The sequence below is a fragment of the Molothrus aeneus genome, chromosome 7 (genome assembly GCF_037042795.1).
Source record: "Molothrus aeneus isolate 106 chromosome 7, BPBGC_Maene_1.0, whole genome shotgun sequence".
Lineage (NCBI taxonomy): Eukaryota > Metazoa > Chordata > Aves > Passeriformes > Icteridae > Molothrus > Molothrus aeneus.
In genome coordinates this window covers 13,547,090-13,574,251 of record NC_089652.1, presented here as the reverse complement: position 1 = coordinate 13,574,251, position 27,162 = coordinate 13,547,090, and the positions used below count along the sequence as shown (strand labels likewise).

At 39.7% G+C, this 27,162-nt stretch overlaps 1 protein-coding gene across 2 annotated transcripts in view; it reads left to right on the top strand.

The window, feature by feature from the left end:
- Window positions 1-27,162, top strand: part of PARD3B (par-3 family cell polarity regulator beta) — a 394,093-nt gene that overhangs the window by 346,660 nt on the left and 20,271 nt on the right. For both annotated transcript variants that reach the window (XM_066553233.1, XM_066553232.1), the window contains one exon: window positions 16,127-16,206. In XM_066553233.1, the coding sequence (XP_066409330.1) occupies window positions 16,127-16,206 (80 nt within the window). The remainder of the gene's footprint in view (window positions 1-16,126; window positions 16,207-27,162) is intronic.

Genomic DNA, 27,162 nt, shown 5'->3' with positions numbered 1-27,162 from the left:
CAGCCACATTGCAAATAGTTCTTCACCTGTTAGTGACCACAGCAGCTTCACCATAAAATACCTTGGGTTAACTGTTTCTAAAAGCCATTTACTTATTTGCAGATAGGATTTGCAAGCTTGTAAATAACCTAAAGATACAAGAAAACCTGTCTCTGGATCCTGGCTGTGAACATTTCAATTGAAATAAACCTGTAATGTACTGAGTTTTGTCAGTTCCCAGTTGAGAGTAGGAAAAAAGAATCATGCCTGTGTGTGTTAAAGGCCACGTACTTTATTGTGTGCCTGGCAGCATTCCAAGCCTAAAAATCAACGAGAACAAAGAAAGGAGCATTAATAACTGCATTATTTTTCCATAATGTGTCAAAGGGTTCCGCGCTTCCTTCAGCATGAATAAGGAGCTGTTTGTACTTTTCATGATCAATTAATTCCATGTTCAGGATGTTGCATTTCAAATAAGTTAGGTTCCTAAAACACACAAACGTTTGTGTTGGACTATGGTTAGAAACCAGAATTCCAACTTCTAGAATAGTAACATTCCTGTCTTCTAGCGCAATGGGAGAAGCTGACAATTTTATGTGAAACCATATAGCAGAAACTGATGCAAATTGCAGACTTTCTGAGTCCACAGACTATTAGTAGAAAACATTAAATAAAAAGAAAAGAAGAAAAATAAAATAACTTATTTAAAGTATAGCTGCTTTGAAAAATACAGATTGGAAGTATTTGTTGTTAGAATACTAATTTAAGAGAGTACTCAAAACATTTTATTAGAATATATGATTAACTTACTGATCAAGAACTTTTTATGGTTCCAAATTATCTCTGCTTAATGAAGCCTTCAGATTGGGATGTATTACACAGAGCTGTTCTAGCTAAGGAGAGTGATTTTGAAATTTACAGGCCAGCTTTTGGGGGTAGTTTTGGGGGGAAATTATTTGGGAGAAATCCCCGCCAAACCTCATGTGAAAAATAAACTCTTCCAAATGGCACATGCAAGGAGAGCCAAATTCAATTCCATTAATACTAGTAATAAAGAGTGACTTCCATAACTTGTTTGGAATCATTCCTACTTATAGAAAGGTTAGATTTGGCACAGATTATCTGAACCAGAGGGGACTCTGAAATGCTCATGTCTTCAGGCATACACTTTCTACATGCTCTCATTTACCAGGGGAAACAGTTCTGGTACCATATGTCATCTTATCAAAGCTCATTGGTGCTGTTTATACCCTGTGAATTATGTGAATTCCAGAAATTCATCATGCCATCTATTCCACAAGGTGCTTCTGCATACAGCTGGGTTTTGTTGTTTTTCAGTGCAGGGGGGTGATTCTGAGGAAGAGAAACACTAAGCATTTCTCTTATTTCATACGAGTTGCTGAAAGAAATCAGACAAAAACATGCGGTGCTGCCAGGCTGTGGCTGTCTTTGCAGGCTCACAGTACTGAGAGATTCCAAATGTGCCAGCAATCATGTCCCTTGCAGTTAGGACAGGTTCTTCTGATATTGCCCAAATGGAGCATTAGAGTGGGGCATTGCAGAGATCCTGACAGCTGCCACAGATCAACTTGATATGATATGAAGGGCCCTAGAGGTTTTCCATTGTATACATTTTGCCTAATTTGCCAGTATGTTAAGGGAGGCAAGAAACAAATCTCTAACTGATAATTATATTGATGAGAGGAGTCTCTGAGCAGGTAATCCATGCAGTTTAGTATGCTGAACAGTTACTGTGTTTGAGCATATAGCCCACAGCTCTGCAGCTTTTATCTGTTGGCTTTTTTTTATTTGGGGAAGGAAAAGTAGGCACAAATAGCCTTTTTGGAGCTAGCTGTAATCTGCCTTGACTGCAGTTCTCAGTAGTAGCTGGGTCTTTGCAGTTTGCTTCGGTTTTGGCAAGCTCCTGCCAGTATAGGCTTCAGCAAGTTTCTGTCTCCTTGTTTGTCACTCTGTAGACAGGGGGCTGTGTGGCCACTTTCCCTGAGCATATGTGCACACTCTGCCAAATCTCAGGCCAGCATCACATGGGAAGGCTGCAAGAGGACTGAGATTTTAACACTGACTCTTATCACATGGGGCTGCCAAAGCCAGTACTTTGCACCCTGAGCTTTCCTTCCCTTACTTAGCCTCAGTGATCCTGCTCTGTGACAGCGTGGTCCCAGCCCCCAGCAGCTCAGTGCCCCATACACCAATAGAATCAAATACAGCTGCTCCTGGGTCGGGCTGCAGGGGAGGGGGGAAAGTTGGCTTCCTTTTAAACTGACCTCCTCTTCCTCAGGCCATTAGTAACAGGCCTGCTTCAACTTCTGGAAGGGGGCCCCAGTTACAGCACTCATTTTTTAATCACAAGACAAATCTGTTATGCCACTGAAATTCATGTCTGATGCTAAGCATGCACTTAGCTATTTATTGGATCAGGCCTGAAATCAGGCCTCAAACCCGATCCCCTTCAGGCACAAGCTTTGGCCTTTACTACCAGGTATCCGGTGCATTTGTCAAATAGATGCTGTCATGGTTGACTTCTTTTTCAATTCTTACTACTTAATTTCCCTGGGTCATATTCATGTTCAGTGTTGCAGATTAAAAAGAAATCTCCTCCCTAAAACATACCTATGATCCAAAGAGTTGTCTGGCCACTGTTGTCCCAGAGAGCACCCCCTTTTCTGAAGATGCCAGTCACTGTCCAGCTCTACCTGCTAGGGATAATATCCTACTAAACCAGAGAGTGGTTTGGAGAAAGGACTGCAAAATTTGTTCATTTAACATCAGGGAAAGCAGAATGACCTCAGTGAGGCAAACAGCAATGATTGCCCAGTGTGTGCAGAACTTGGGGGTCAAGGGTTGATCTTGAAAGAAGCTGGGTCAAGTAATACAACTATGTCATTGAGGCTGTTAGAGAGCCCAGATCTTGTATTTGTTATATTTATGTGACAGAAGCCAACTGAAATAATGGACTTTTCATTACTTTTGATTTCTGGATTGAGTTCCTCTGTTGTATTACTGTGCAGTGCTTCTCATTCCTGCAGTGCAAGATCTGAGGTGGAGGCCTTTGGTCTTCTTGAGTTTTGTTGAAGTTCCTCACTGCAAAATGCATTAGCAGAACTGCTAGGTGCAGCTTCAGCAGTCAGGGTGTCAGTGCTCTGGCTACATTGTTGTCTTGCAGTTAGAAAAACACTAAAAAGTTCAGGAGTTTTTCACAGCCAAGGTGTGAAAAGTAATTAGAATGTATCACTGGTGTTGGGTATTGCAATTATCTGTGAATATATAAAGGCCCTATTTTTCTTAACAGGCGACATTGCTATAATTATTTAAAATGAAAAAGAAAGTCAGTGACTCAGACATAGAGAGATTGGGTGGATAACTTTATTAGTTCCCAGTCTAAGATCTGTAGTGCAGATGCTAATCTAATATCAAGACTGCATTAAAATAAAGTACAAAATATGGAAAAAAAGAAACTGCATTTACCCTGTAAGGCTGGTGCTGAACATAACTTTGACTGTTCTGCTCATGGCCAGCTCTCTTCAATGTTCAGCTCTAAGTCTGGCTCTTAAAAAACACTATAAAAGGGAGCACTAGAATCTTCTTTCTTGCTCCGTACAGAATCTGACTGGAACATATTCCTCCTATGAGATGTGCTGAGTTTGAGAATTTCTGCAAAAGTAGTAATCGATTTAATCTTTGTTTGCATTTAGTTTTTTAAAACTTCTTTTTTAAAACTTCTTTAGTGTTTTTGCTTGGTTTTTTAAAACTTCTTTAATGTTCTTGTGTGGTTCAGTAAATTGAATTTGCAAGCAGAAATTTCCCAATGCAGAATGGCACCATGCAGCCTAATCTGAAGGGCTGATTTTGATTTGATTTTCTTGGTGTGTTTTTGAGACACTAACCAAGGAGTTTTTTATGTTAAACAAGTGTTTTTGATGCTAAACACTAAGAAAGCAAGCAGAGCACATACTCCTGCATGTGTTTTTGCTGCTTTTTCCTCATCAGATGGCCTGACTGTTGTGTTAAATGTCATGTTGCCCAATATTAAGTAGCGTCATTCCATCTGAACATGTGTCATAATCCTGTATGATAGGAGTTATTGAGTCTGCTGTAATCCAGGTGATAGTGGAATGTCTGCCTTGCAAGTAGAAATAAGAGTTCTGACCCTGCTGCCTCCAAGGGTGTCCTGCTGCTCAGGACAGATGATATGCGAATAACCCAGAGTAGCATAGATTTCATAAAGAAAGGTGTGCCAGTGCTCTGGCTACATTGTTGTCTTGCTATATCAAAATTAGCATGTAAATTGTGAATGCATACAACTGAGCAGCAGGTATCTCCTCTACAATGCAGTCTGGTCACCAATTATAAGATCTTTCTAGATTAGTCTATTCATCCATTCTCTTGCTAGGCTGGAATAATGATTGTCAACATTATGATTGCAAATAATGCCCTTCTATGTTAGGAATGCCAGTGCTGCATGTGACAACAAACAATGTCAGGATCTCTTAAGGAGCCTGGATCCTAGGGAAGCCTGGATCAGGTTATGCTTTCCACCATCAGCTCTTCCAAGAAAAGTCAGAGTAGCAGATACCTTGAGTGAAAGTTTGAAGTTACTGTGTGACTCAAAAGGAAGGAAGTCACTTGGATTCAAGAGTTGCTGGTAATGCAGTAAGCATGGTTATATTAAATTATATTCTATAGGTCATAATTTGATGATAACTTCTTCAAGATAAGATAAAAATTTATAATTTGAAGTAATTGCCTGTGCCTTCCATCTCTGGTCTGCCATCATCAAAGTCATTCTGACAATCTAAATTCACTCTTTCCTGTGCAGTGATTATAGCGGAGTTTAGCAAAATGCTATCTAGTGATACCCACCAGTGGATCAGTATGAACATTTACATTTGTGTTTGAAGCTAATTTTTAATGTATTTCTCTTAATTTGCTAGGAAGATATTTGTCAAGTTAGCAATTAAACTGTAATTTGGTCACTGAGGTGTTTACACGGATTAATAGATCTCTCTCTTAAGCGTATGCTCCTGGGTTTGAAATAACAGCTATACTGTGTGGTAGCATGACCCCACTTGAGTTTCACACACACATGCACAAAATCAAATTCCATCACATTTTAATGCAAATTTTACCTTTGCAAATGATGGCCTGAAAAGAATGAGTTTCCATGGTAACCTTAGGGAACACATAACCTGTTTATCATAACTTCTCCATGAAGCAAGACAGGGGGTGGGGAACATGCTTTGATGTCAGCTATATTTTTCTGCAGACAGCATTCTGCTCTAGCACATGTAGAGAATTTACCAAAATACTTGCGTACTGTCCTAAATGAACTTTTTTCTGTTCTTAGAAACAAAAGCAGTTGTATGGAATAACACAGGAGGAAACTGCAATTGGCAATATTCAACACCATTAACTGACCTTTCAGCTCCTGTCTATTCTTTGACAACTAGGTCAACGTTTTGAAAGACCAATCAGAAATTAATAGTTAACAGCTCTCTTCCATCACTTTATCTTTTCTTGCTTTCCCTCCATGCTTTAAACTTAGCCCTCAGGTATCCCTGCTGCCTTTCAAAGCCACTTTTTTATTTTTTCTTGTTCTTTCACTTCACTGCTGAAAGTACTTCTCTGGAAAATGCCTTGAAATATTTCTGAACTCCTACATTTTGGAGCTACCATGGAAAAAAATATATTGACTATACTTCACATTCGGTGCTGACTTTCAGAGTTGAGGTGGAGGCTCCTGGAGCTTCCATTAGCGAGAGTGAGTTTGATGGCTCTGAGCATCTGTAAGGTTGTATTTTTCCTGCAGATGCACAGTAACTCCTGGCTAAAGGAAAGTATGTCTGCAACATTTTTTTAAGGTCATTAGGAGTAAGGAACAGATGTTGAGGTTTTTCAGAATGCTGCTTTGAAGTGCCACTTTGGAGTCAACTGACAAGACTGACCCTATAGGCAGTGATTTTTGGGATTGGAACACAGAGGAACCATTGCCCACAGTTACCCATCTGGTATCCATCTGGTACCAGCAAACAACAGACAGTACCAAATCACAGAAAAACTGTACCAACTGCTAAATTGGTATCAGCAAGCAAAGAAGGTCACCACCTAACAGCAGTTGCAAGCAGGAGAAACAATGTCTGTAACATTTACAGACTGGTATCTGAAGATCCGGAGGAACCTGATGCCATAGCATATGGAAAGCAATTCCTGTCTCTAAGCCTGCTTATGCTGATGTTGTTTGCTCAGTATTAATCCAGGTTTGGGGAGGGGTTTTGGGTTTGTTGGTTTTTGGTTGTTGTTTTTGGGGCGTTTCTTTGTGGATTTTTTGGTTGGTGTTTCTTTTTTTTTTTTTTTTTTTTGTTAACCATATTGAATTTGCCGTGTGGAGAGCTTTTGTCATGATGCCATTGAGAGAGTGCCTCTCTTTATTGGCATCTGTGTTTAACAGGATTAAGGTGGATTTAATACCCTGTGCTACAGACTAACCATTCAGATTCTAGGAGTACTGTTCCATAGTGGTGTCAAATCACAATGGAAGGAGTTGAAGTTAACTTTTAACTCCGTGAGGATTTACTCTGCAGCTTTTCTTTGATGTGAAGTATTCTTGGGGAGAGCTGTGGCAGGGGGTTGTTTTCCAATTTTACTGCCGTCTTCCTCTTCTTCCCTCTGGTCATTTTCCCCCTTCTTCCTCCTTTTTTTTTCTTGAAGCAGTGTGCTGGTTTGTACAGTAGCTAAGTGCATAGAATGCAATAATACAACAGTGAGAGATTTAGTGCCTCTAGGTGCTACCCCTTCTACTCTTGAGGACCCTCCAGCAAGGCATGATTTTATAGACAATGAAAGGCTTGCTCTCCCCTGTGAAGCCGCCTGCCTGCAGGAAGCTTTTCACTGTCTATTTCCACTACTTGCTCTGCAATTTAGTTCCATGCCCTGCTATTTCCCCCTCCCCTCCCACTTTTCTTCTCTGACATACACATGCATATACCCCCTGCGTACACATTCAGCACCAACACCAGATGTAGGTAGACACAGCAAAATGGTGTTATCTCAATGTGTGTGTTAAAACACTCAAAAATACACCAAACATTTTCATTTTGCCATCCTCATCTTAAATGGAAATATTGATCTGTCCTCTGTTTGCTTTCCAGGTACTGACACTGTCATTTCATTTTCCCTAAAAAGAGCACAAGCTCATAGCTGAGCTGCAAAGCATGGCCATTACACCCTGGCATTGGTGCCAAGAACTCTGCTGACTTAGCTAGAGAAAGATGCTGAAAGCCTGACTTTGAGAGAAAATTCAATTCAATTCACTTCATACAATGTCCCTCATGAAGTATTTCAAAATGCCTTATATCAGGAGATAACATAATGAGAAAATGCTTTAGAGAACTGGATATTCAGATAGCAAGACAAAATGATACACAACAATGAACTGGAGTAAAAGAAAAGATGACTGTCATTTAAAAACAGTAATCATCTGGATAAGTAGTCTTGTAAACTAATTACAGTGAGAAGAGAAGCAAAGAATGCAAGACTGGGAGGAACAAGAAGCAGCTTAGTTTCAAACAGGGTAAAGCAGAGGACTGGTTTCATGGAGGGAGAGGAATTACACACAGTATTGTAGAACAACTGAAGGAGATCTGCTTTAGAAATGTATCCACACAAATGGATTAGTACGCTGTATATTGCATCACAAGTGTATCTCCGTGACAGGTTAAGTTACTCTCTTTAGTGGCTGGGAAGAGATTAATTACTTTGGCCTGGTTCAGGGTAAGAGCAATTGAAATGCCTCCTTCTAGTAGGAAAGAATCAATGCTGATGGATGCTGTGGGTTTTTTGGAGTTTTGTTTTGCTGCTTTTAAGTTTCTCTCTCAACTCAAGGGAAACTTCTGTTTGTCTCTAATTTGAGAATAGGTTTGCAAGTGAGGGTGTCGCAAATCTGGTGCTCATTAAAGACAATTAAGAGATAGAATTAACCATAACATATTATACAACTAATGGAAAAGGAAGCCACCCACAGAGACGGACACAGGCCAGGAAATTATCTCATTTTGCTTGGTCAAAGGAAACCGTAGTTCTCCAGCACCAGGAACTGGGGGATCGTGGAGTGAGGGTTCAGAAAGCACAGTATTTTCTTTGTGGGACTGTGTAAAAACACTTTGCAGTTCTGGCTTCACCTCCATCTTTGCTGTTTTCTCTCTCTTTAGTGTTGCAAGATACAGCAAATGCTGAGAGCTTGTTTTCTACAAAACTAAGGCAATTGCCATGTTTTTAAACTGTTATGGGAACAGCCTGTTTCCCTTTTAAAGTTCCCATCTGTGTTTGTATTTCCCTCAGTCTATTGCCTTTATAGAGAATTTTCTGCTCCCTCTAAATCTAAACCATTAGTTTCACCTCCTTGAACAAGAGGTAGGGCATTACTGAGGAGGAAAAGTAAATCCTGAGATAATCAGCTCTGCTTAATTTCATCATGGAACACTGCTGTTTTCAGTGTTCCTGGTGTTCATTGCATAGGGAGAGGGACAAGTGACTCTGAGTATGTACATTTGTGTGTGAGCATGTGTATGTATATGTATGTATCTGTAGAGAGAGACAGGCAGAAGGGGAGCATTTAATTGCCTTGCAATCGGACCAACCAAGTAGTGTTCTGATTGCATACAGCTGATTTTCTAAGTGAAAATCTTCAAACCTATTCAACAGCAAAACCAAGATCATCAGTGACTCTGGAGTGTGTGTCTGTGTTTCTTATAGGGAAGAGGAAGGTTGGTTTGATTACTATCTCTTTTTTCCTTTGGACAAGGGTGTTTTTCTCATCCAAGGGAAATGCATTCTAGCAGCATGAACATAACTATTAATCAACACTTAAGCGATAATCAGTGAATGAAAAATGATGACCAGAAACTGAAAATGTCCTTGCATAGCTACTTCGGTGCTTTTTCTTTGAGATCATGCCCTTGCATTTTAACATGAACAATTCTTATAAAATTAGTGCTGATATATTCCAAAAGGCAGTGATTTAAAAAGCCAACACTTACTTTTCATTTGAAAAAAAATACTAACAGGGAATGATATATTAAGGTCTGCATAAGTAATGTTATAAAGCTCCCTTGCAAGTCTCTGACATAGAGTCTCAGTTGATATGAACCAGTAATATCTTACAGATTTACTTAAGAGATGAAGATGCAAAAATCATCACTGGAATGCTGTATTCAAATGTGTGAAGACATGTTCAGGATACAGAGAGATAAATGTTTTACCTGTGTATTTTTGCTCAAGAAGGAGATGGAGGCACTGAGAGATGCAGGTATATGTTAGCTTTAGGAATGCCTCCAAGAGGAATCAGATGCTGTTGAAGTTAAAACAAAACTCCCCTCAGTATTAAGCATGCTTTTCTGAATCATGGCCAGGGTATGTGGTGGCACCCAGCAGAAACCAACTCTGTGTGACTCTCCTAGTGAGCAACAACTTGCTTTTGTTCTTCAAGGTGCTTTTTGACCAACTTTGTCATGGTTCTAATACTATCAAGTGTTCTTTCGAATAATCTCAAAACCAGATTAGTGTAAAATGGTTAAAGTGAGTGTGTGCTTAAAAAAAGAAAGCACAGCATTCCCTGGGACTGAGCCCAAAAAGCAGAACTTTGGGAGACTGCAAGGTCATGACTTGGTAATTGGGCCATGAACAGGCATCTAGAGCCATCCATTGATTCACCTTTCCAAATTATTTAACCTGTGTTTTCTGTTGACACAAATATAAAAAAGTTCATTTGCCACACTACCCAAAGCAAACTTGAGGACATTGGACCATGATTTGAGAAGCTCTGACAATTGTAGTCCTGAGATATCTGTAAAATGGAGCAGGAACAGAAAAACAAGGTGTCTCAGGATCTGCTGGGAAGATACTGCTTCCTTCCTTATTCTTGGGAATAAGTTTGTTTGTAACAAACAACTTTGTAACAGAGAAGTTGAAAGTGCTCTTTCTCTTCATTGGTAGAGGTGCTTTTAAGAGCTCCTGTGGAACATCATCTTGGCTTGCCATTGCAGCCAAGAGGAAAAGCACAACTAAGAATATCAAAAAGAAATATTAAAGGTGCTGTCTTATATCCAAACAATGGTAGAGCAGTACCAATGGGCTCATAGAACATTAGACTCCTCTTCGAGGACTACTTCTGCCATTAAAATCAATGCAACTTAATTAAAGCAAATTATAGATAGATACATCTATAAATAAGATATTAAAGTGCGCCGCTGAATATGATAATTGCTGCATATTTAGCAATCAGCGTGTGTGTTCTGCTTTTGCCAGGAGGGATTTCTTTCAGAGGAATCAATGGAGCTTTATTAAAAACCATCTAAATTAGAGGGAGAAATGATGAGTGTTATAATAACGCAAAATCACTGTTTCAACTTTCATTGCAAAACTAGGAAAGCAAAATATATCCCTCTTTGTGTATGTATGGAAAACATCGGGAAAATTCTTTTGAATTGTAGACAGTGGTAGAATTTTTAATCTTTACCTTTTGATGCAAAACAAAAAAAAAAAAAAAAAAACCTGGATGGAAGAAACTTTGCTTTCTATAGAAATGCTGGAGCTCTCCAAGGGTGGGGTAATGAGGATTTCACAGCAGTGAGGAATTAAGAAGACCCCATTGATCAATTTCCTCCATTTCACATGGACCATCCAGTTCACTGCCTTACATCACCTGCCTCTGTTTCAGCAGCTAAAGAAAGTGTTAGCAAGTCAAATTGTGCTCTTAAATTTCACTTGCAGTCCCCAGAACCAGGAACAGTTGAAATGCAAAAAATAAGTGGGTTAATTTTGATGCTTCACCTGTGTATGAAACATTGAGACCAGGGTGGGGAATAAATCCACTTTTACCTCTCCATTTTTCTTCAGTTTTCACTTAATTGAAAACAAAAACCAACTGTGTCTCAGCAGAGGGGAGACCTGAGGGTTAAAGGGCAAATTCCGTTATACCACGGCTCTTTTTGGCATGCTGAATCTCAACCCATGTGATTAGAAACGCTCACAGACAAAAGAAGAGCTTTGAGAACAGAGGTCAAAACAGCATCTGAATCAAGTCCTTTAGCAGATGATCACAAGACTATTGAAAAATGCACTAAGCAATGCAGCAGTTCTGTGTGTCATGTTTATACACAGGCAAAAAGCAGAAGTGGGTGGCATTTTCAAAGCACTTGGATTGATGGCAGAGCAGAAGCTTCAATCTGCAGCCTTCCTGGGGTGTCTCCTGTCTTATAGTGCATGTCAGTCGTATAAAATACAGTGGTAGTATCCTGCCATTTTTATGGGTAGAAAACCACAGTGCGCAAGCTCAAGTGACTTTTCTGAGCATACAGAGTGAATAAGTGAAAAAGCTAGGAGTCCCAGGACTCCTATTTTCATAAGCTTTTTCTGATATCCCATCATTTTAAATAAGTCACTTGTGGCTCAAGTGGAGTCAGCAGTGTTTTGCCCTGGATTCACAAACATGTAGCTAAAATGCCATCAGCCTTGAGGAAGTTATATTATTGCTACTTACTTAGTGGGTGGAACACTGTCCAAATTTTCTTTCTGGTTTTAATGATAATTGAAATGTTTGGAGGAGGCTTATTGTTCAGAAGTCAGGAAAAAAAGGGCTGAAAAGTAAAAGGATAGTGATGCTCAGCATATGAAGAATTAATACTCCTGAATACAACACCCACTGTATATTTTTCTTTTTTAACAGTAGGAAACTTTTTGACTCTGAGCAGAGGAGTAGCTGGTTAAGAAGTTTTGAAAGATTTTTTTTTAACCAACTGACCTCTGCAATGATGATGAAGTTTTCTATATGCAAGTCTAAATACCTGCAGGAAAGGGAACAGCAACTGCAACTGTATGAGACAGCCAACCTAAAAATGTCTCTGCATCATTTATTTTCCTTATAAGCAGTATCCATGGTCTTGGGTTTTCACTGTGCTGGCTTCACTCAGGATGGACACTGAGCAGGGAGTCAGGTGGGAATCCGTGAGAAGAAGTAGAGCCCCAGGCTAAAACACACTGTCCTGCTGAATTCTGCTGGGAGGGGTAAGGAGTTGTTGCTGATTTCTATTTGCAGTGTGGTAGCTCTCACCTTGAGCTGTGTGTGGATGCACAAAAAAAAAAAGTCAATTCTGGTTTCATGAAGCTTAAACTTCAAAAAAGATTGCTATAGTTGTTATTTTTGGTACCAGAGCATCTATCCAGCCCCTAACACTTTGACCCATAAGGAAGGGGCAAGGGAGGCTTTTCTGCTAGCAGCTAGAATTGTAGCCTTTAGCAAATGCTCCAAGAGGAAGGCAGTGTAAGACAGGTGAGAGGGAATGAAATGCAGGATCTCCCAGGGAAAAAACAGTCACATGCACTTTTCTGTACAGCTTTCTCTTCCCTTAAAGAATTGTTATTCTGCAACCCCAGAATTCTCCTGTAGGCAAATTCCAGACTTACTCAAGACACCTGCTCACAGGTATACTCTATTTATAGCTTAAAATTTATTTGCAGGTTTTTGAATGCTCTAAGATATTTGTTTCTGGCTTGATCTATGCTATCCTTCAGTCTACACTTCTACCAGCCTGGTTCTTCTGCTGGGAACAGGCAGGGGTTTAATTAAGGATGAAGAGGTGTTACAGGATATTTTCTGAAGAGTGTTATAATAACGCAAAATCACAGAAATCTTGTTAGCTAGTGAAAATTATTGTTTCTAAAAAGAGAGGCTTAAACAACAGAAACATTAACTAGCCTCGTGTAAAAAACACCTCTCTGTCGCACAGAAAATCCTGACCATGAAGGCATTGAGTTACAAGTGTCTTGCCAGTTTTTCTGGTATCTTGTCTCTGAGTGTGGCCACTGCTGTGACTGGGATTCCCAAAGGGGCAATTAGGAGAACAACCTGCTGGTGCAGAAGTTCTGCTCTCCCATTCAGCTCTCCAAGGCCTTGCCTTTCTTCCACCTGCCAAGGACTTTACTGTCTCCTGCTAACCAGATGTTAGTTGGTTTGATTCATATTTGTATTTATTTGTTTTACATTCCACAAGGGCCTTGGCCATACCAATACTTTGCAACAGTTACATTTCAGGAATTGTTTGCTGTTGTTTTTTGATGAAGATAGTGTTTTCTTTCCTCGATTTAAGCGTGCTGCTCTTTTAATTGCGCTGATAGGATGATGGATGTTTCTGTGTTTATCTCTGCCCATTATTTTTGCATATTCATGTTTTGCTTGTTAGTTGAGGCCGCTCTTAAGAGATGAACTGTTCATAATGATGCCACTTATTTAAGTTGATGTTGTTTATTTAAACCCTAAAAATACAGGAGCATATTCTGGATCATTTTTTCTGTTATGCCTTACCATACATTTGTGAAATGTGTATTTCACCTGCTGCTGTGTTCTCTATTGATTGGGATGTTGGTCTCCTAAGCTCTTCCAGTAGGGACTCGGCTGAGCACTGCACCTTCTGTCAGCTCCCTTGCTGGTCACCTTGTGGTCACCACCCATTTGGCTTTGACAGCACTTCCAGGTTTTAATCCTGTTTTATTAAGATAACTGTTTCTTCACCTAAATATATTGTGATTATTAACTGTGTGTTAAAACTTTCACACCTGGTCTGAGGGCCAGCTGCATATGTCCTGTTTAGGAAAGGAGGAGAAGTTGGAATATTTTGATCTTACTAATTAGTACATTTCACACCGATTTTTAGCTTAGATTGTTGTAGAAGGCAGCAAAGGAACCCTTTGCTTTGACTTTCTGAAACATAAATAACTTCTACTGAGGAGGTGTTTCTATTTTCACAATTTCTCTTTTCATCAGGGTAGTATTTTATTCCAGGCACCATTTTGGCACTCCAGGCTGAGTGATGATACGCTTTTACTGTCGCATGGACAGATGGAGAAGGAAAATCAGAAGAAATGGCTGAGCCTTTAATTAGCTGTGCAGAGCCAGAGCATGCTTTTCCAGTGCATTGGGGGTTTTATATAGGGTGTGGAGACTCAGCCGCTCGATGGATCCAAATTAGCAAAATTGTGTATCCGCCACCAGGGTGTTTCTATGGTAACTGTCTCTCAAATCATATATACAAACAGACCTGGCAGGGGCTATTGCCTTCTATTTGGTCTGCAGGAAATCATCAAAAAAAGGGTGTTTTCAGGCTGAAAAAAGGCCTTGTGATGTAAATATTTTTTACTTTTGGTGGTTGGTATAAGTTTTGGGATTACTGCTTGATGCTGGCACAATTCTGAGTGTTTGTGTTTTTTCATGTTGCCTGGCTGCTGTTACTCCCTTTAGGTGTGAGAGTGCAGGAAACTCACACCACTACCAGACTCATGCACATAATTAATAACCTATCTACAGCTGTACAGGTAGACCATCAAAAACTGCATGTTTTTATGGTGAGAGACCAGATTATACATTTGTTTCTTTTCCCCTCATTCTTCTTCATAAAACAGGAGAAATCTGGAGGGTCTTCTCTTACCAGTGTACCTGGGAACTTAAGGGAAATTATGAACCTGATGAAATTAGTAGTGTAAAGTCTCTCTGCATGTTACTTTTTCTCGTGGAAAAAAAATGAATGAATGATCTCTTTAGCCTACTGCCCTCTTCTTGAAATGTAGGGCAATTATTGTTGTTTTTTGCTCATCCAAAGTCAGGCACTGCTAAAGCATGGGTCATTTCAAATCAGAGGTGGTTCTTTCTTGTAGCCAACAGTTCTGTGAGGGTGCCTTTCTGTTTTGAATGAGATAAAGGAAGCTTGCAAGAGGCCTGTACTTAATAAGTTTTTTCATTTACAAGTATCTTGCATGTTTGATGAGTGCCAAGGTGCATAACAAAATTTGTCTGGAATAATTTCTAAGCCTGCCTAGCAGCTGCAAATGATACTTCCTCTCTTTGTATAGGACTTGGTTTACGTAATGTACACAGAAATGCTTTGTAAAGGTAGGTAACACTTAATACACCTGAATGCACAACTTTTCTCATTGCAGTGGTTTATACATTTGTTCAGTGAAAATGGTGTATTGTGCATAAATTACAGGACTGACAGAAATGTACTTTAACCTGCAGAATGCAAAAAACATGTTAATTTTTGTTTTCTCTTTCTTCTAATCAGGCATTTGCCAAAAGCTTGGTGTGATTTATTACTTTCTTTTTAATGAATTGTTAAAAATGTTTGAAAAGGCATTAAATCTTCCTTTCTGCTATTAATCTGTAAAAGGGGAAGGGGATTTTAAATGGCCTCTTAGTATATTGCTTTATAAAACTGCTGATTCTAGCAGCACCGGAATAGGAATACATACTAATGTAGGAAACACTGAAGGCAGTCAGAGCCTCCTCCATTTATGGAAGAAAAGACTAATAGCTCCATTTTAACAAGGCTCTTAACACTTTGGGCCATCAGCAGGCATTGAGTGAAATTGGGAGAGCTCCTGTGTGCTAAAAGCATTGAAGTTCACCGTTTGTACCCGGTTGGAGCCTTCCTGATAGAATTGTGCTCCCCAGCCAATGCCCGTTGCCATCTTGAACACAAACCAAGTAGCGCTGGCATTTTGACTGAGTGCACTAACGCTGCACTTTTGAAATGGCACCAGAGCATCATAAATGCACTTAACTCCCAGCTGGATACTTAGCTTTGCAGGGGCATTAGGGAAAGTTTCTGGATTCATGTTAAGAATGAAAGAAAACCTGTTTGTATCATATTTTATGCTTAAGCAAAACAAGCTAGTGGAGGGGAAAAAAAGCAGACTTGGTACTAAGATGTTAGCTTTGATTCAGGTAGTTATGCCACAGTAATCAGAAGTGGTGTGCTTAGTTAGATGATGTCCTCATGTTACTGGATTCCAGGAGAAAGGCCAGCCAGGAAAGAATAGAGAGTATCCCAGCTAGTAGGCAGATGAGGGAAAGATGATAAAGATTGTACCTGCTCTAAACACTTCTTTGATACAGAAGCTTTTCTTGTTAGCAGTGATAAGATTATGTATGGGATTTGAAGCTTCTTTGAGCCCCTGCCTTTCTTTTGTTGATTTTGGCATGTTGTAGCATCATGTGTTCTCTGCTTATCATTTTGAGATGCATTGTTAGTAGCTGGGCTGCATAATTGATCTTCATTTCTAATTACTCTCCTCTCCACAGGTGCCTGGAAAAGGTCCAGATGGGAGCTCCTACAATCTTCACTTCGAAGGGGTGGAAAGGCAGTATGCATCCTTACCCAGGTACAGCACCAAGCCTCCTTGCCATGGGGAGGGAGGGCAGCCCACAGCTGATGTCCGGCTCTAATATGAGAGATTATTCTGCACTTTTGTCTTGTCATCTTTTGCTGCTGATTTACTGCCATTTTATACCTGTACTATTAATTTGGACTTTTGAATTTTTAAAAAACAGGTCTCTCATTGAACATGTCAGCAAGAGTCATGATCCATAGCTAGATAACATGACATTGAGGGAGCTGCCTCTGCAAGAGTTATAACAGGTCGTAGCAGGGCATAAATGACTGAGTTTGTAGTGATATAATCCCAGCTGGCATTGACAGAACATTTCTGTGGAAAGCTTCCACTACAGCAGCCACAGCTACTGAAGTCCCACTGTTGCTACAAGGGCTGTCTGACTGCAGTCTATTCCATGAGAACATCTCTGTGCTTTTACTGAATGCTCTGGAAATGTGAGTGAATTCTCTGAGGGCTTTTTTTAATTTTTAATCCTTATCAACTGAATGAAGAATAATTCTAGTCTGAAACCAGTGGGGTATAACAAAAAGGAAGCATTTCAGGGATTTCAGCCCCATTTCTATGGGAGTTTTAATAGCAGAGTGTAACACAAATCAAGCCAGAAAGGGGAGTGAGAGGATGCTAGAAGAGACAGTAGGAAGCAGGGAGAAGAAAACAAAAACAGAAAAATATTCTCCCTTTAGAATTAGAGGGCTGGGCAAGTCCTAGGAAACATGGTCCTGTCCACTTCTTGGACCTACAGGCAGGCTGAATTGTAAAAGAAAAGCAAAAATGGGTATCTATAAGCAAGAAGAGATTTTTTTATTGTCAAGTAGTGCTGGCATTTAGGAAATCAGTGCATTGTTTCTTTTTGCTGCTTCTTTTTCTACTCGTCTATTTACATTCAAAGGTGAACACTGAAAGATTGATTGATAAATATGTAATGCTGTGTCCAATTCCAGATGAAAATACAAAGAATATTTTACTTTTGTTAACCAGAATATAAAGACTGTCTCACAAGGCACTGTTGGATGTCTGTAGGCATTTTTAATGTATATGATTTCTAAACCAAAGGATGTGTCTGCAGTTTACTTCCTGCCTTCAAATTATATTTGTCAGCCATTTTTTCTTGGAGATTCATCCTGTGCAGTAACTGGCTTTTCTGACAGAGTCCTGCTTTCCAACAGTGTGTTTTGCATGTATTTCCTGGCTGATGGTGGGTATTTACTCTTCTGGGTAAATGGCCATCTTTTTTTACAGTCCTCCGACACGTTTCCCCATCATGCTTCTACCAGTGATTTTTGCGTGTTAGTTAGGCGTACTTCTATTTTACACACTCCTTTTTTATTTATTTTGAACATCCATTTTGTTGAATACTTCCTTGTGGATTACAAGAAAGTAAATTCATAAATGATGCTCAGTGTAACTCTCAACGGCAATTTTTATATTTGTATATCATGTCTTCTTTTATTAATTTTCCCTTTAAGAAAATTAACCATTTTTCAGGTGTTGTAAACTGAAAATTTCCCAGTGAAGTAACTTCCATAAGCCAGAATTATTTTGATTTCCCCAGTATTCCTTTCACGGGGAATGACCAGAAGTGAGCACTACAGTGCAGCTGTAGACATGCCCTTGTTTTATGTAGTAAGCATTCTTTGTATCCCTTCTGTCCTGTTCCTTTCCAAACTGCTGCATCCTCAGCATGCTCCCTAGGTGTATATACTGCTCATCTCTACAAGCTGTGCTTTTGTGGGGTTTGGTTGGTTTTGGGGTTTTTATTTTGGGGGTTTTTTTGGGTATTTTTTTAAAGTAGATTTATCTGAATAAGATAATGAATTTTACAGTACTGTTCCCCAAACCTCCATTTAACTTGCTGGAAACACAACTCTCCAGCTCTTAGAACACTTTTGAGTATTTAACTGGTGGGAAATCTCCAATGAGAAAGTCATCCAAATATTCCCTAAGCTTTTGAAGATCACTGTGAAAGTGTCCTTTCTCTCTGTGCCTAAGGAGATTATGCTGGAGAGTGAGAAGACCTGCACTTCAGCAGGGCTGTTCGTGCTTCTCAACCCAAACATTTACACTGCTGCACACAGGCCAAGCTGTGTCTCCAGAGGGTTTCCACCCTGGCAGGAGCAGAGCTTTGGGATATCACACACCCTTGGGCGTGCCTACAATTCAGCAATCGGCTGCTGCTTTTTATACTTCAGTTTTGTAAGTTTTGCAGTTTCATGTTACTGCAGTAATTAAGCCCTGGCAGTCACAAATGACTAAATTGTACAGTAAAGTCTAAATCCAGATGAAGGGGATGCAGTCTCATTGCCAGCCACTAATGGAAATGAGTGATTTCTTTTGTTCTCATGGCTGACTGCCCAGGAGTATAGAGGAATCCAGGTAAAAGCCACCCATTTGCCAACCAATTCTTGGCGGTGGAGGATCTATGAAAACTACTGTAATGAGCAGCATTATTAACCAAAAAAAAAAAGGAAAATAAATGAAGAAACAGATATGTAGAAAGAAATGAAGAGGTAGTATTTCCTCAAAAGAATAGCTTTCTTCTCTCAAGCATTTTAGTATTAGTTCACAGTTTCCTGCCCTTGGATTTATTCCCTTTCTTTTGTGCTGTCCTCAGTGTGGTGAGGCCAGTGAGCCACATTGGTACAGATGCCACATGGAGCTGTCTGCATACTTAGCCATTTAAGCCCAGTTTAATAAGAGATACTTACAGAGGCTTCAGATGAGGATTGTAGATGCTGGGAAACAAATTCCTGTTGCAATATTACGTTGAGTCCAGGAGGATATGACCTTTGCCTGCCGCTCTGGTGTGGCACACACAAGGAAGGAGGAAAGTGCTTGGACTGCAGCCAGTTTCACGGGATGAGGAGGGAGGAGGGGATCTATGCTGTGTCAAGAGTAGCTGGGACCAACACAGTGAAACTGTTCTGCTCACCTGAAAGCCACCAGGACTCATGCCAGTGTGTGTGGGCATGGAAAAATTAAGTAAGAGAGCTTTGGTCTTCCTCCCCACCAGACAAGAAGGAGGAATGTTCACCTAGCAAAATCTTTATCAGTGTTTGATGCCCCTAAGACACTGTCCCATTCCTTTGCAAAGGCGTGCATCCTGCATGAAGTCAGATCTGAACATACCTGCTGCTGGCTTGAAGAATTCTAAGCTTTGAAACATCATTGTGGCTTTGTCTTTTTTTTTTCTTTTTTCTGTTTTTTCTCTGAAGCTCTTAATTTAAGTCTAGATATTATGGGCCAAATTAAGTGATACAAGTCTGTATCAACACTATTTGAGGAAAGCTGTCAAGTGTGCTTGTCTTTTCAGTAGGTGCAGCAGCAAATTACTGTCCTGGTCTCACTGAAGTCAGTGATGTCCTTTTTTCCTTTGAGTGGAGGATCTGTTCCTGTGTAAGGTTACATGTTTAATTAAAAGGGGAAACGGGAGGCAGCAGCCTTTGGAGAAAGGCTTTGTGTCTGACTGGTCTAAGGAGTGGTGAGCTGAGCTACATAGTTAAGTTTCTACATAAAATAATTCCAGCCTGTAGGCTTACTTTGGAAATGTCTACAGAGGCAAACATCTGAATTAAATGCTAAGTGGCTCTGGCAGCAGAGTGGCAGGTCTTCATCTCTCATTGCATTGCGCTGTTCTGTCTGCAGAAAAGCAGCGAAGTGGGAGAGACAGAAATGGGAGGCTTTGCAAGAGAGATACAGTTCTTTGCACTCAATACTTATGTGTTGCCCTGAGGCTATTGCTAAGTAGTGCTGAGTAGTAGTATTAAGCAATATTAAATCCTCCTGCTTAGGAGAATGGCTTGATTCTTACACATCTTAACCTCTTCTTTTGGGAAGAAGAGCAGGGCAAGGTTGTGGGAGCCAGAAAAACATTTGTATCTTTTAAACTATTTTTAATGCGTACTTTCTTGATGTAATTCAGAATATTTTCCTGATGGAGCTATGGAGCAGATATGAAGCTGAAGCTGCTCTCTTTGTTCATAGTTCTATTTTTGAGCTTGCATTTATGGAAGTCTGTCTTAATGTAAATCACAGTTTTGCTAATGGCAGCCTTGTTTGGAGAAGCCTCGTGTTCAAGGACACGTTCTTTTCTGTGGTGGTGGAAAAGCTGGCTGTGACCAAAAGCAGACTGACAGGCACTGGGACGGCAGCTGGTTGACAAGATGAGTGGGGATTAGAAAGCTCAGCCATCTTTCCAATAAGAAATGCTGATTCCAATGGAAAAGCAGTAGTTCAGACTTTCTCTGGAATTCTCGTATTATTGAAGAACACATTTATGTCAAGAAAACAGGAGGAGCCAGAAAGGCTGTGAGAACATTAGAAAATAACTGCTAGCATGGAAAAATGAGTTCAGGCTGTGTAGGTGGGTTCAGCTGTGTTGCTGTGGCTGGGACGAGACTGCTGAGCAAACTGCTAATTTGCTCACGAGTCTGTCTTAAATGTAACATGCATCCTGAAACTGGGAAGCTTGGAAATGGATTAAGGAGCCAGCCTTGCCATACAGTGGCAATGGGTAGTTTTCCCATGCTGGAAGCTTCTCTTCAGGTTAACCATGCAACTTGCATGATGTGAGAAATGGATTTGTAAAGGATTCTCAAAATATGACTGAAAGCTCTCATAGTCTTGTATATTTGTATGCAAACTCTGAGATAAAGTGTGCTGACTTAGAAAGGCTGTGGAATAGAGATGGCATTGTTGAGAGAGAGATTGAGCTAGAAACAAGTTTCAAATGATGGCCTTGCAAAAAGACTGGATATTTTGGAGAATTAGAACTGTTAAAGATGCATTGCAGCAAGACCACGTGGGGTAAAATAATAGAGGATTGGTGGAAGAAGTATTAGCAGCATTGTGTGGCAAAAGCTAATAGGCTGAAAAGCATTTATAAGGTATTATAACCAGGAAATAGGTTGGCTTCTGATAGAATGGCATTGAGTTTTACATCTCTTATGCCTCACCCTTTATTCTGATAACAGAATAAAATCTTTTCAAATGCCTCTCTGTTGCCCTGTCTCTGTAGAGCTGGATTTTCCAACACACTTCTTAAAGCAGTAGCTGAAAGCAGAACACTCTCCATTTCTAGGTATGATGCCAGAAAGGACACATTTTTGGTCACCTTGTCTGAGCCCTCCAAGACTTTCTACATTTCTGCGTCAAACTAAATTTCAATTTTGATCCATCCCATTACTTTTGTAAATGTCTTTACAGAGGCATCTAACCTGGAATTAGAATGTCACATTGTGGAGAATTCATTACATTCTTTGGAGGTTAATTATTTTACTGCTTAAAGAGATTATGTCTGGTTTTTTCCCTCAAAGTCTGACATTACCCAATTTCAGTTTCTAGATACTATGGTAAATATTTTTTCTGCTAGATTTTAAGAGCCAAGCCTGTAAAATTCCTTCCTTGGAGTATTTCTGTGCAGAGATCATTTATGTTATGTTTTCACCTCCCTTTCAATAAATTAAATAGATTGAGCACATAGGTCTTACACTGTAGAGCAAGAAAATAGCATTGACTCAAGGGGCCAGAGTAGCCATGCAGTCAATTTAGGAGGTAGCCTCTAGAGCTGAGCAAAAACATTTTGAGCCCTTCAAATCAAAAGTAAAGTTTTGGTAATATCTGTGTCCTCAACAGATAAGGTTCCTCCAACAGAAGAAATGGATTACTTAGCATGTTTCATTAGCTGCTTCTTGCACTTGAATGTTCTTGCCTTTATTTTACTGAGTTTATTTCAAAATGCAAGATTTCTGTAATTTAATTGAATCCTGAAAGCATCATCAGAAAGTGACTTGACACAAATCACGAGAAAAAGTTAATTGTCTATTAAATAAGACTCATCATTCACCATTGTCTAGCAGAATCTGAAATTAATATACTGACATTACTTAAATATGTATATAGTGTATTCTCTTGGTTAACAAAAAAGAAATCACAGTTTTAGTGCAGACTATAATTAGCTGTAAATCAACTTGTCAGAGCATTCCCAGCCTCTGGGAATTGACTAGCCAAGGACCACAGATGAAAAAGCAAGGTTTAAAATGAATTATTTAAATCAAAATTCCCTGCTTGCTGGTTTAAATCACAGGGGATTTTTTTTTTTTGGGGGGGGGGGGGGAGTTGGTTTGTTGTTTGTTTGTTTGTTGGTTGGTTGGTTTTGTTTTTGTGGGGTTTTTGGGGGTTTTTTGGTGGTTTGTTTTTTTTTTTCACTTGGAACCCCTTTGATTGAACCTACTCCATCACTTGAAAATCTGTCCTCTTTCTTATTTTGTATACTTCGTTTACATTCCTGCCTGGCATACAGCAGTTTGTGTCACAGCATTGACCCTGCAGTGCAGCCATGGTTCTGGCCATCAGCTGAGGCACGTCCTGCTGTTGACAAGTGCCATGTGGTAGCCCAGGGGTTCTCAGTGACAGTGTTGCTCTGTCCCATCACACAGCTGCTCTTCTGCCAGGCTGTCTTCCAGACACCTTCTTGGTGCTCGGACACTCCTTGGAAGCAGACTTGCTCTGTGTCTCACTGTTCTCTCACCAGTTGGCTGTGTTACATGGCTCTACTGAAACTGTGATTTCCTCCAGGTTTTATTGGCCCAACATGGTCCTGTATGGCACACAGAGTGACAATGCTGATGCAGACTGCAGGGAATAAATACCATTGCTGCCTTGCAATACTGCTTAAATTGGAGCATTGTTCACCTGGCTAAAAACAGCATCTGCAGTTACTGTCTCTTGGAAGGGGCCAGGGGTGCCAAAATTTTAATGGCAGTGAAATAATTTATCAACCCTGTCCAGAGTCACCCACATCTTAGTCTGTCAGTGAAACCATGTTATTGGACATACAGTACACAACTACAAGGTGAGCATGTTAACCTCTGGTGCGTAATATAATGCCCAGGATTTTTAGTAATGCCCAGGATTTTCCCTCCAAAGGGGTGAAAAGCAGGTTGATGGGAAAATACAGTGTAGTTCCAGGTGCCTGAATAAAGTCTGTATCTCCCTTGTTTCTTATACTGATTAAAATAAGAGGAGATGGTCAAGAGGAATATTTGAGAACCAATTGTAAATGGTCTTTTTAATTTTTGACATAAATCATATATTTTTTAATATTGCCCTGGCATAACTTCAAAACTAAGAAGACTTAATAATTTGGTGTCTTAAACAGGATTGGAAATAAGTAGGGTGAACTTAAAATGATTGGCCCAACTAACTTCATCACCCTAGTCATGTGAAATATAAATAATATTCAAACAGTATATTCTGCAGTATACTTGATTATTAACTTTCTCTTCTGTTTTAATCATCTAAAGTGATATCAGTAATTCAGGGATATTTTTAATATGATTTTTATCTTGACAGCTGTGCTTTTATTGAAAATGCAGCAAAATCTTGTCTGTCTGTATCTTCCAGTGTGGTGATCTCATTATAAATGAAATATATGTATGGTTTTAGTTGGATTTTAAGTGCTGGCAGGTGAATTTAGAATCAGTTTTAATGGAAATACTGATCAAGGACCTCCAAGATACGTTGCAATAAACCAGCCAGGATGAAATACAGGCAAAGAAAAGAGATCATTCTTATATGCTAGAGCCCAAGCTTGGGAACCAAGCTGAGGTGTTCATTAAAAGATTAGCTTAAATCCAATTTCAAAGTGTTTTAAGATTTAGCTAACTAGCATTTCTTAACTCTGGAAGGTACTATAACTGGTCGCTGTAGAAACTACCCAGGCCTCTAGGAGGTGTCAGGGAAATCATTGTACTTCAAGGCCAGAGCCTAAATCACTAGCAGGACAGCAGATTTGTGACACATACATGCAGCAGAGAGCTGCAAGTGCTCTGTTGCAACTTTTTCTGTTCCACCTCAGTTTCAATCCCTTTGCTCAGGTGTGCCATGGTACCTAATATCACCTCAGTGCCATGTGTGAAGTGTGAAGATTTTATTTCATATATCATGTCAAAATACATTTGTCCAAAAATGTGGAGAGTTCATAAATAACCCGTGTACACCTTCTACAGGGAGAATCTCAGGCATTAAAAGGCAGAGCAGGTAGGAAAAGGGTCAGTGTACTACAGACCTTTCAAAAAATAGTCATGTGTCTTTAAAGACTTGACTGAAAGGAGGAAAGAAATTTGTAAACAGGATCACAATTTCAGAAATCTCTGCGGTGAATAGAAAAGGAAGGAGATTTAGTTGTAAAACATACCTCCAGCTTTCTAATAAAATAGAAATATCACTTGAAATGAACATGATGCCTCCATCCAAGCCAAATTAAGTCTAAATAATGAAAAAGTATACTTTAGAAAGTCAGAAAGGTCAAGGTTCGTGACATCAAATCATGGATTGCAGCTGGCAGGCCACCTCTATAATTTCCATGGGAATAACTAAAGAAAATTGACTAAAGAAAATGTCTGTAACAACTGGGACATAGCTTGAAAAAAAACCACTAAAAGCCAGATGTCTCAGAAGAATACTTTGGAAGTGTAGAAGGAGGCAGACAGGGATGGGGTTTGTCAATTTTCTTAATAAGTCAGTCAACTCCTCATAGCAAAAAGCCAGTTAATGCAATATGGAATAGTTTAAAAGTCAATTAATATTTTGAAACTAAGCAGCCAGCCTTTTTGCAAGGAGATACTATGCCGACTAAATAAAAATACTTTCGAGTGTCACATTTACAGAAAACATGGATCTGGTATGAATTTTAGTGTATAATCAGGCATAAGGACCTCCCACTCAAACTAAGAGCACCAAATTATGCTTAAAAATATGGGAGAGGGAGGAAAATATTGCATTTGAACAAAAGGGCTTGAATTAATATTATAAAATTTAATGAAGTCTTGGAGACATTGCCTCAGAAAAGAAAGCTGTATTAACTATGCCTCCAGTGAGTAAAAGAACAAAACAAATGTTAGGGAACAAAATATTAATGAAAGAAAAAAAGTGTCAGTACAAAATGGTTATGTTGAGATGAAGGATCTGTGGAAAAAAGATAAGTGAATGCAAATTAGGAAGAAGATTAAATTAAAAACCAAAAGCATATATCCCATAGAATGCATCAACAGAGTGATGTGCTGAGTGAAACCTGGGGAATAAGATGTGTGCTCCAAAATGCAAATACATCCATTGCATTGTTAGATGGATATTGAAATGGCTCAGGAGACCAGCAGACTGGGAAGCTCAGCTGGCTGCTTTGTAGGTATGGATATTTGGAATAAAAATGTTGCTGCTTATGCTGAGTTGTAATTCAGAACTCATCAAAAAGTGTGGGCTCTAGGCTGCAAAGGTGAGAAAGAGCATTGTGAAATAAGACAACTCTGCTGCAGTTCTTGGCTTCGGCTTTCCCTTGATAAACACGTCCGGAGGTGTAGCTGAAAGATGGCTGTCAGCAAATGTGCTTTAAAAACACCTAACAAAGGAAAAATCTAGGAAGCCAACAGTATCAGGTGTAAATATGTATTATTTTTGAGGATGTTGGGTTAGGAATTTTTGAGCAAGCTTCCTGCAGCTCTCATTTTTGTGTGTGAACCTCCTGTATGCTGTGTCGTTGCTCAGCTATGTTCCTGTGAGCAAACGGCAGCTTTGCGGTGGCACCCTTTGCTCAGAGGCAGACTGCACTTAGTTCTCCATGTTAGGTCTCAATTCCTTTGTCTCCATCCAGTCTTTGCTTTGCATGGCAGACTCAGAAAAAAAGAAAAAGAAAATAAAAAAAGAACAACCAGAAAAACCCCACACCAGAATCACAGCCCTACATGACAGTGTTGTCACAATGGCAAGTTTCAAGCTTCTAATAGCACGCCATTTAAAGGGAGTCAGTTACAGGTATTCTTATGTGCATGTTTAGGAAAGAGGAAAGATTATGATGAAGTAGGAAAGTGGATTGTATGTGGACAGTCTTAATTGCATGCTGCAAATAATCACAAGCTGTGAAATCCTAAGACCTCAAATCTAGTTCTGTGTTCTTTTACAAACATGTAGGGGACAGAGTCGTGAGCACTCCGTGTGCCACCCACCAAGAAATGAGAAGCAGGGCGGGGGAGATGTGAGGAGTGCAGAAACACAAGGGCAGCGCACTGAGCAGACCTGCCCTTGTTTGTTATCCTTGCTGAAACCCTGCCTTGTGAGGAGAGAGCTTTTATATAAACTGGTGATTAAAGGAAAGAGGTATCTAATTTGGGATTAAGAGAGTTGCTGAAGAATTTAATAGTAAAAACAGTTGCTAGAGCAGCTGTTTCAACACAGTTCAGACAATTGGCAGCCAAACTGCTTCCATTTCATAAGTAGGTGACATATTTAATTTCTCTTCACAGAAGTCTTAAATATATCAGGAGAAAATGCTCGATTTTAGAGGGCTTTGTCCAAATGCCTTTGCTCATATTCACCAAAGGCTTTTTTGTTGCTCTTCAAGTATGATGCTTTAGAAAGTCATGCTTTGGATGTGTTGATCCAGCTTGAGAACAGCCAGAAATTTACTACTAGAAGCTGGTATGAGCCTGGTCCAGAACCACTGCAATCTGTGGATGTGTTCCTAATGATTGCAGTCAGTTTAGGCTGAAATGCAACCACTGTTGAAGCATACTTTTTGATTTCTTTGCTGTCTGGGTCAATCTGGTAGTAATTTGACAAACTGATTAGGTTACTTGTTGTTTTCCCCCAGAATTCTGCCCACCAATGTTAGCAGTTTTTTCTCCAGATTTTGGATATCCTAGCAAAAGAAATTCATCTTTTCCTGCTCTATGGGTTCTTCAGCCCATCCAATCTTATCACAGATATAAGTGAAATAAAAGTAGTCCTTAAAAATGAATGTGATTCAAGGTTGTTGAAGGATTGCAAACATTCAGATCACTAGTGGTTATGGAACAGTAACTTTTTTAAGAGCAAGCATAGAGCTAAAATTCCTATTCTACCCTGTTAGAGAAGATTAATTCCTGCTTTCTTAAGAATCTTTACCCTCATTTC